Source organism: Aotus nancymaae, unplaced genomic scaffold, assembly GCF_030222135.1.
Source record: "Aotus nancymaae isolate 86718 unplaced genomic scaffold, 86718_ANA_hifiasm-v0.15.2.pri h1tg000008l, whole genome shotgun sequence".
NCBI lineage: Eukaryota > Metazoa > Chordata > Mammalia > Primates > Aotidae > Aotus > Aotus nancymaae.
In genome coordinates, this window is record NW_026988419.1 from 14,645,613 (window position 1) to 14,655,255 (window position 9,643).

Below are 9,643 nucleotides of genomic sequence, written 5' to 3' on the forward strand. Positions count from 1 at the left end.
AGGAAAGGAGGGAGAGAGGGAGGACAGAAGTAGCCTGAAAAGGTGGAGTGGGGAGAAAGGAATGAAATGTAGAAATAAAGGCTTCTGCTGAGGCCTGGGGCTGAGATCATTAAGGTGTAGGGTGCAGATCCTGCCCTTGGCTTAGAGACAGAAGAGACCAGAAAAGTCAAAATCATCCAAGATATGAGAATCTCAATTTTCTTTTCTCTTCAGAGTCAACAGATATTTTGATAACTTACAACAATGTTTCCTTTTGAAACATTCAAGTGTTTCAGTGAAACATTGAAACAAGCAAGTGATTCCAGAGAAATCACTCTCTCCTTTTCACCCACGAAAATGTCAAGGACTCAGTGAGGTTAAGTCACTTGGCCAAGGTCACAGAGGGAAGCCTGGAGGTGAATCCAGGGTCCTGAGGTCTCCGGGTCAGCGCCCACCGCAGTTCTGGCAGCAGGAGAACGAGCAGGTGCCCGCAGCGAGAGCATCATAATGACGGCGCTGATGATCTGGCCACTGACCTGGGGGTGGCCGGCGAGCCACGGCAGATTCCTGGGTCGGCCCCGGCAGACACACTGCCGGGCTCGGTTCTGCGGGAGTGCCTAAGGAACCGGCACCCTGGGGCTCAGGTTGTGCAGCTCCAGGTCCTCGGCCTCCCACAGGCGTCGGCGAAAGCCTGCCGCCCCGGCTGGGGACCAGCAAGCGTCGGGCAGCTGGCAGGGGCTCCCCGGGGACCCGCCTCAGCCGCGCAGCCGGCTCGAGTCTCCTGGGAGGCGGGGCTGGAAGGGCACGGGCGAAGGCCAGCCGCGGCCGCTTGGGAAGGACCGCCTCGCCTGCTCCCGACCTAAGTCAGAACACCTGGATGACTGGCGCCCCCAGGACGCAGGTGCAAGCGAGACTCTCCCAGCCTCAGCACCCTGCGTCTCCGCGGAGGTCCTCGGGAGCCCGGCGTGTAGGCTCAAAACGGGGAAGGAAGAGTTAAAGCCTAAGTCGCGATTCCTAATCCCAGCCCGACAGGTGAGGGACCCGCGCGCAGCTTGGGGAGGGGACCGGGCCATGCTCCGCCCCTCGGGGCCAATTACCCCTCCGGGAGGCGTGGCCTGTGGGCCGCCCAGCCCCTAGTGGGCAAGCGGAGAACGCGGGCCCCGCCCCCCCGCATATAAGACCGGTGCGGCACTGCAGCTAGCGCAGTTCTCACTGAGACCCGTCACCCCGACTCAACGTGAGACGCACCGCCCGGACTCACCATGGTGAGTGCGGCCCTGCTTGGGTCGCGCCCCTCCCCTAATTGCTCCTCTCCTTTGGGGGACACTCCTTCCAAGCCTGCTCGGGGACCTCCACTGGACGTTCCGGGTCTCCAGGAGGTGCGAAGGTTTTGCATCCTCGTTCCCCAACCCCCTCCTGGTGACTTTGGCCGAGTCCTGTAGTTCACCTTCGGTGGCTGGGGATGAGGCTTGGGGTGGAGTGCGACTCTTCAGTAACAGAGAGGAACCCTCCTGGCACTCTGCTCCTGCCTTACCCAGCATTTGTGTCCCGACTCTGGTTGAGAGTCACGCGGGCCCGCGCCCCGTCCTCTCCGCGGGCGAAAGAAGACCCGTTTGGCTGCCCTCTTCCATCCCCAGTCCCCGGTCCCCTGAATTGACTGAGCACGTGCTTGGCGTTAGAAGGTGGAAGGGGGTCAGGTTACCTAGTGTCGCATCCCCCTTTCCTCTGTATATGCATTCCAACTATCCACGGAACCCCCTCTTGACTCAGCACCCCGCTTCTGAGCTGAGAGGGGTAGTGGGAACGGGGTTCGGCCTCCTGAAGCTAGCTGGCCCTCTCCAGCCGGAACCCGGGTGCGCGGATGGGCAGAGACAGCTGGCGCTGAGCACTGCGCGAGCCGAGGCCAGGTTGGGGGGAGGGGAAAGAGGTGCGTGTAGGGGGTGGTATTTATAGCTCAAGAGCGGGGGCCGAAACCCAATCCCCGCTTTGGGCCGGGAAGTAACTGGAAAGACTCCAGAGAGAGAGCGGATGTAGGGCTGGGCTGCAGGATGGCGCCCACCCTGCGCGGGGCAAGGCGGGTTACCTCTGGGGCCTCACCGCAGGTTCCGCTTCCTTTTCTGGGTATTTGGAAACCGTCACCCCGCCATTTCAGGGTGGGAAGGGAGGTGCGCGGGCCCTGCGGACTTTAGTGCTTTAGGGGTTAACTTCGGGCTGGCAGGGACTGAGCCTAAGGAAATGTGTGCCCTAATACCCTCAAACCTTATTGCTGGCCCCCGCCGTCTGCGCTTACAAGCGCTACCGCTGCTACTTCCGTGCGGGCTGACAGAGGAGATGAAAGTGGTGAAGACACCCAGGTTGCGGGGGTGGAGGTGGGGAGAGGAGCCAGATGGGATTGATCCCCAGAGCCAGATGGGATTTAAAGGTGAGGGAGGAGGGCATCCTGATGGCGTGTGGTCCGTTGATACCAGCCAGATTGGATGGCTGAGACACCTCTGCAGCCTACAGGAAAGAAAGGGGGAAAGGGGTTCTATGAATTCTAGCTGTTCATACTGAAAGCAAATAATCAAGTGGGTGGCCTCTAGCCGTACACCCAGACCTCCAGGAACCCTCCTTTTGTCATGTGGAGCCACAGTGCTCACTTGACAGATTCCCCACTGAAAAGTGGGCTAAGAGGTTGGCCTGCCCTGCTGGGTGCCTCCAGGTGGAGAGTCCTGTATCTGGGAGCCCAGGCAGGCTGCTAGCCTCTTTTCACCTCTGCCCAGCCCTAAGCCTCCACTCTTGCCAACTGAGTTATCCTAGCTGGTAGGTGATAGGGTGGAAGAGGGACTTGAGAGGTGACGACTTGTGGATGTGGGACTCATGCTGTGTCCCCTCTCTCTATCCCTCAGCGTGAATGCATCTCAGTCCATGTGGGGCAGGCAGGTGTCCAGATGGGCAATGCCTGCTGGGAGCTCTATTGCTTGGAACATGGGATTCAGCCTGATGGGCAGATGCCCAGTGACAAGACCATTGGTGGAGGGGATGACTCCTTCACCACCTTCTTCTGTGAAACTGGTGCTGGAAAACATGTGCCCCGGGCAGTTTTTGTGGATCTGGAGCCTACAGTCATTGGTGAGAGGAAGTGGGGACAAAATTGAGGGGGTTGGAGCATGACTCAAAGCGTCTCCCTGGAGAGAGGGTATTTAGACCAGGCATTCCTGGCCCTGAAAACTCCTAGCCATATTTGAAGCTGCAGAAGGCAAGCTGATCTCAGACTGGCCTGGGCAGCCGGTCTGGGTTTCTCTCACACTCTGGTATCTCAGGCTGGCAGGAGGATGAGTCCTTCCATGCATCTGGCCACAGCCACCACCCAGGGGGAGGGAGGTCTCTGCCGAGCATAGCCTTGTGGTTTTTGCCCTTCCAGATGAGATCCGAAATGGCCCATACCGACAGCTCTTCCACCCAGAGCAGCTCATCACTGGGAAAGAGGATGCTGCCAACAACTATGCCCGTGGTCACTATACCATTGGCAAGGAGATCATTGACCCAGTGCTGGATCGGATCCGTAAGCTGGTGAGAATTTGTCTGGGGAGGGAGGGAACTTGAGAGACTGTCCTAATGGTCAGGAGTATTTTTTTCAGATCCCTTTCAGGGGTCATCTCTAACTGTACATGGTCTCGAGTATGGTACTGCTATGGCATCCTCAATATGGCCCTGACTGCTGATATATTTATTTTATGCTTTTATGGAGCCAGGTGATAGAGTCCCTCAGGCCCCTCCCCTGCCTAAACTGTTCTTTCTCGTTCTTGCCTTTCAGTCTGACCAGTGCACAGGCCTTCAGGGCTTCCTGGTGTTCCACAGCTTTGGCGGGGGCACTGGTTCTGGCTTCACCTCACTCCTGATGGAGCGGCTCTCTGTTGACTATGGCAAGAAATCCAAGCTGGAATTCTCCATCTACCCAGCACCCCAGGTGTCTACAGCCGTGGTCGAGCCCTATAACTCTATTCTGACCACCCACACCACCCTGGAACACTCAGACTGTGCCTTCATGGTGGACAACGAAGCTATCTATGACATCTGCCGCCGCAACCTAGACATCGAGCGCCCAACCTACACCAACCTCAATCGCCTCATCAGCCAAATCGTCTCCTCCATCACAGCTTCCCTGCGCTTTGATGGGGCCCTCAATGTGGACCTGACAGAGTTCCAGACCAACCTGGTGCCCTACCCTCGCATCCACTTCCCCCTGGCCACCTATGCACCAGTCATCTCTGCAGAAAAGGCGTACCACGAGCAGCTGTCGGTGGCCGAGATCACCAATGCCTGCTTTGAGCCTGCCAACCAGATGGTCAAGTGTGATCCCCGGCACGGCAAGTACATGGCCTGCTGCCTGCTGTACCGTGGAGATGTGGTGCCCAAGGATGTCAACGCTGCCATTGCCGCCATCAAGACCAAGCGTAGCATTCAGTTTGTGGACTGGTGCCCCACAGGCTTCAAGGTTGGTATCAACTACCAGCCTCCCACCGTGGTGCCTGGGGGTGACCTGGCCAAGGTGCAGCGTGCTGTGTGCATGCTGAGCAACACGACCGCCATCGCCGAGGCCTGGGCCCGCTTGGACCACAAGTTCGACCTGATGTATGCCAAGAGGGCGTTTGTGCACTGGTATGTGGGTGAGGGCATGGAGGAGGGCGAGTTCTCCGAGGCCCGTGAGGATATGGCTGCCCTGGAGAAGGATTATGAGGAGGTGGGCATCGACTCCTATGAGGACGAGGATGAGGGAGAAGAATAAAGCAGCTGCCGGAGCCTATTCACTATGTTTATTGCAAAATCCTTTCGAAATAAACAGTTTCCTTGCACGGTTTCTTGTCCCCTCTGTGAGTGCTTGAGCTTCTGCTGCCTTCCCCTTCATGCTGCTGCTGCCCTCACTGTTTGCTGCTAATGATCTTTATCCCTTCCATGGCTGAAGGTGAGACCTGCCAAGGGGTCCTTGCCAGGCCCAGGAAGCATAACCCCAGGGACTTTAAATTGAAGTCCTAGGGGTACCTGGGATAGGGAGGAAAAGAGGACCAAATCCAGGCACAAACTATTGAAGGATGAATCTTCAGTTTCTTTCAAGTAGAAGTTTAATCCAGTAATTTGTCTGAGAGTTAGACTGCTACCCTGTTCTTCCTGCCGCCTCTACATTCACCAACTCTGGAAGCAAGGCTTGGCCCAGGCTCCTCTGCATTATGAGGGTTTGGGAGTGGGGCTGGGCTGGCCCAGAGTTCCTGGGCATGGAGCCACGTCATAAGCTTGGGGGATGGGAGGGAACACAGGCAATCTCCTAGAGTTGTTTGTGCTACTGCACCTCTGAGCAGATTTGCATAGCTTCCTGTCTTGCTGCTTTGCTGGAGCTGGGGCTGTGCCATTAAAAGTCAGGTCATCTCCCCTCTGTTTGTGATTTATTTCTGGCCTCAGCCTCGGTGCTAGCTGGTGGGAGACTCCTGCTAGGGCCCCAGGGAAAGCTTTAACTTTGCTAACAGGAGCCCCAGGCCCCATGCTGATGTCAGCCTGCAGGGTGGGCATGGTTGGGGGAAGGAGGCTTGGATCACAAGAGCAGGAGATGCCAACCCTGCCCTTGTCTTTCCTCCCTGGTGATTCAGGGACGGTGCCCTTCCCTAGGGAACAGGTTTGACGCCCAGCTAAGACAGGGTCCCTGTTTACTCAGCAGAGTAGGCAAGAAGTGGCAGCTGGATACTGCCACACCACACTGCCCCATTAATCATTAACCATGTATGAGCTAGAACCATCAGGGAGACATGAGCCAAAACAGCTGCCACCTCCACTCCCCTTGCCCCTAGGCTGAGGATGGGAGACTGTTAACGTGGCTGTCCCAAAGCTTCCTCAGGTGTCTCCACCCAGAGGCCCTTGCCTGGCAAACTGGCTGGGCTGCTTTGACAACTACTCAACCCAGGAGTGAAGGAAGGAAAGAACTAGTTGGGTGCTTTCAGGGGGCCTTAGTCCCAGTTTTGACACAGGCAGACACCAGCTTAAGCCCAAGCAGCTTTAAGTTTTGATCTAAGACAAACTAGAACTCTCCACTGCTAACCAACCTCCTTCCATGGAATGAAGTCACACCACTGCTGACTCTGCACCAGTCCCTCTTCTTCCCAGGCTGTTCACCTGGAAATGGCAACCAGACTCTGGGTGCCCTGCACCTCTTCTCTCACTCCAGGAACACTGAGACTAAGATCCACACCAACCTGTTTCCACTTTATTCTTCTTTATACATTCTCCTGCTCCCAGATTTGGAGGCAGAACATGATATGAGCTCAGCAGTCCCACTCAGAGCCATGTTCCATATCCCAGCAGTTTCCCTTTTCCCAACTCCCACCCACCCCCACTCAGTAAGCCTCCTTGCCCAGGTTTTGCTCTCGGAGGTAAGAAAGCAGAAGAGTCGATGCAGGACTGAGATGACTGTCCTGACCCTGCTACCCCCAAGTGTAAGAGAGCAGTCCTGGATGGAATGGGGGCAGATTCCAAAGAGGGATGGGAAGCTCTTTCTAAGGCATGAGGGACCACCTTCTCAACATGCCGCTGCTTTTTCAGATTTGGGTAGTGTGCTGGCCAGGAGCTGGGGGCTGTAGCACCTCCAGCTGACTGAGGAGTTGAGGAATGTGAGGACGCTGCTGTGGGTCCACGGTCATCATCGAGGCCAGGAGCTGCCGCAATGCTGAAGAATGCCTGTGGAGGGAGGAGCTCAGGGAGACTGGATGACGCCTATCCGCCAACTCAGCTAATACCGGGGGGGAGTCTGAAACACCTGGTGCCGTATTCATTGCTTGCTCACCTGGGGCTTTGTGGGATGCTGAGTTGGTTCTGCACAGCAAGGGCCACACTGTCACCCTTCTGGAACACCATGTCATAAGGGCCTTCCCCAAACATCATGGCATATAGCACGCAGCCTAGGGACTGAGTATAACTTGGTTAGTCCCTAGAAGGGGACCAATGGAGGTGACATCTCTCTCCTTCTGTGATAAAAGGAGACTATATAAGCTAAAAAGAATACGCTGACCTCAGTCACATGGCACAGCCAGGGCCTAGAGAAACTGCCAGTCAGCCAGAGGCCTCTGCAGCCCCTGCTTAGCCAGTGCCTTCAGTACTGACACTGAGCTGTATTCACCCTCTTCAGGGGCAGGGATTATACCACATCCGGTGCAATTGGGTACAGTATCAGTGACAGTTCCCAGGAAGGAAGTTGAAGTGGATGGGGACATATTGTGGCTCCTGGGGCCCCATGCAACAGAAACCAACGACCTACTCTACTCCACAGCGGGTACAGAGCCACAGCCCTCCCTACCCAGATGCCCACCTACATGCTCCTCACCCAGACATCAGTCCGCTCATCGATGACACAGTGACTCTGCACAGAGAAGAGTTCTGGGGCTCGGTAGGAGATGGTGCACCGCTGGGCTGCCCAGTCCTGGAACAGTGGTCCCAGAGCTCAAAAGTGGGGCACAGGGCATGGTCATGTGACCAAACTGGGGCACGCACCAGAAAGGGTGGGAATGGGGAACTGGTGAGAAAAGGAGCATGGAGACTCTTGTACCTGCAGTGTCAGGGCCTGGCGGGAACCCTCCACGTGGATGCATGCTTGATTCATGGAACCCAAATCCATTAAAACTGGCTGCCCTTCGTCTCCAAGCAATATATTGGTGGGCTTCAGGTCTCTGTAGGGAAGTAGAAATGACCTGGACATCTCTGGACAGGAAGCCTGGAATCCCAGCGAGCAAAAGAATCATGCAGGCTGTTTCTTGAGAGAACAGAGACCTCCCATTTCTCTTAGTGAAGCTCTTCCTCTGGGCCCCAGCAAGCACACAGGGTCCTCCCACTGACCTGTGGGCATAACCCTTGGCATGAATGGCCTCAAGGCCTCTGCAGATCCCCAGCAGCAGCCGAAGGATTTGATCCTCGGTCAAGAAGTTGCCTTTGTCCTTCAGCCTTTCTATCTCATTCCACAGCGTACCTCTCTGTAACACAAGTTTCCCTACAGTTGGAGATGTTTTTGGAGCCTCTGCTCCCTAGGCCTGATCCCTTCCATGTTTCAAAGCCTATCAGCCCTTTCATGACACACACCTCAAACCCCAAATCCAAAGCGGCCAAACCCAGGACGTGGTCCCTGCTTCCTAACATGCTGGGCTGCTCACACAGCCCTTGGGTACGTGGCTCTGTTGCAACCCCCTCCATAACCAAGAGTTTTTCTGACCTTGAAGAATGGTAGCAGCAGCCAGGCCTCATGCTTAGCACCCCGCTCCCTCAGACAGTAAGCCACGAGGTGAAGGATGTTGGGGTGATTGAAGAGGTGATGCATGTCGGCTTCTCGCTGGGCCTCCTCCCGGTCCTGCTGCTCGTGACACAGGATTCGCTTCAGGGCGTAGAAGTGTCCATCATGTAACCCTTCCACTAGGTCCACATAGCTGAACCCACTGTGGGCCAAAGGGGTCAATGAAGGGCCAAGGTCATCTCCCACATGGCTTGGACCTAGAGAAATTTCCTGGTGGGGAGTGGGGTGTTCTTCCCATTTAGCAGAAACCCTCCCAAGATGTGGCTCTAAGTGAAATCTGAAGAATATTAAACTGTGAGCTCCTCAGGAGCAGAAATATAGAAATCTTTGAGGTCCTATGGTCATAATAGAGAGCTCTGCACCTGACAGAAGTAAATAATAGCCAACACTTATCAAGTACTTATGAACCAAGCACTGGCTGAGACATTTTATAACATTATCTTATTTAATCCTCACAACTCCATCAGTGAGGCATGGTAATCATCTCCATAAGGCAGATGGAAAAAACCATGGTTTATCAAGGTCACACGAAGTGGATTTAGCAGGCCTGGCTCCAGGATCCACCTTCTTGATACCGTGTAGCTAAGCTCTGTCAGGTGAGAGAGGACAGGGATAGGGATAAAACCCTTGTGCCTCAAACATGAAACATGTGCAGACCGCTGCCCTTCAATGACCATAACCTTGAGGACTAGTTAATTGACTTCCAAACACTCACCCCTCCCCCAGTTTCTGGATGAAGAGGTAGCGCTTATTGTCAATGACGACTGTTCCCCGAGAGCAGACACACAGCGCGTGGCCCATAATGTCTCAGTCATCCTCTTCAAGGACGATCTGAGGCTACCGGAGAGCTCGTCCAGGGTGAGTGGGCTCTTCCAGGAGATGCGCTGGGAGCCCAGCGGATCATGCTGGAAAGAAAACAACGGCAGGGTCGCAGGTCCGGTACAATCCAGACGACCCCTGAAGTACCAATGCGGAGAGCTCAGGCCCAGCTCTCTGGAACCTACACTACCGTCTAGGGAAAACAGGCCCTGCTCCGTCGCCAGCTCCAAGGGTGGGGTCAGGGGCCTTACGGCCTCAGGACAGACACACAGCGGCTACCCAGCCACTTCCTCCAACCCCAGCCCACCTTTGGGCAGCCCCGCTCCCATGCCCGTCGCGCCGCAAAGGCAGAGCACAGGGTAGTTTCAAAAGACGTGCGAGGCTCAAGCCCACTCCTGGCGAGGCCCACCCCTGGCTTCGGAGCCGAGGGCCCAGGGTGGGCCAGCCCGCACTCCCCGACTGACCTGGCTTGGCCAGAGCGCAGCGCCACGGACCGGAAGCAGTGCTGACATCATCAGTCCGCACCCGCGCAACGGCCCGCGA

At 56.0% G+C, this 9,643-nt stretch overlaps 2 protein-coding genes across 5 annotated transcripts; one reads left to right on the forward strand and one right to left on the reverse strand.

The window, feature by feature from the left end:
• The first annotated feature begins 363 nt into the window (after window positions 1–363).
• Window positions 364–4,819, forward strand: TUBA4A (tubulin alpha 4a). 2 transcript variants are annotated; one of them, XM_012445927.3, is made up of 4 exons: window positions 364–1,011; window positions 2,868–3,090; window positions 3,383–3,531; window positions 3,776–4,819. In XM_012445927.3, exons 2-4 carry the CDS (start codon window positions 2,910–2,912, stop codon window positions 4,745–4,747), a joined length of 1,302 nt encoding a protein of 433 aa, XP_012301350.2. In that variant the 5' UTR covers window positions 364–1,011; window positions 2,868–2,909; the 3' UTR covers window positions 4,748–4,819. The 2 variants fall into 2 exon arrangements, with proteins under 2 accessions (XP_012301350.2, XP_012301349.2); XM_012445926.3 differs by lacking the exon at window positions 364–1,011 and adding an exon at window positions 1,161–1,244.
• A 1,370-nt stretch (window positions 4,820–6,189) lies between these two features.
• STK16 (serine/threonine kinase 16) lies at window positions 6,190–9,607 on the reverse strand. Of its 3 annotated transcripts, none has more exons than XM_012445928.3 (8): window positions 9,565–9,607; window positions 8,997–9,186; window positions 8,204–8,423; window positions 7,834–7,967; window positions 7,547–7,667; window positions 7,325–7,420; window positions 6,788–6,909; window positions 6,190–6,681 (listed from the first exon to the last, which is right to left on the reverse strand). In XM_012445928.3, exons 2-8 carry the CDS (start codon window positions 9,080–9,082, stop codon window positions 6,543–6,545), a joined length of 918 nt encoding a protein of 305 aa, XP_012301351.1. In that variant the 5' UTR covers window positions 9,083–9,186; window positions 9,565–9,607; the 3' UTR covers window positions 6,190–6,542. The 3 variants fall into 3 exon arrangements, with proteins under 3 accessions (XP_012301351.1, XP_012301352.1, XP_012301353.1); XM_012445929.3 differs by lacking the exon at window positions 9,565–9,607 and adding an exon at window positions 9,408–9,541; XM_012445930.2 differs by lacking the exon at window positions 7,834–7,967 and having other exon boundaries at window positions 7,547–7,711; window positions 9,565–9,606.
• Between the last annotated feature and the right edge of the window lie 36 nt (window positions 9,608–9,643).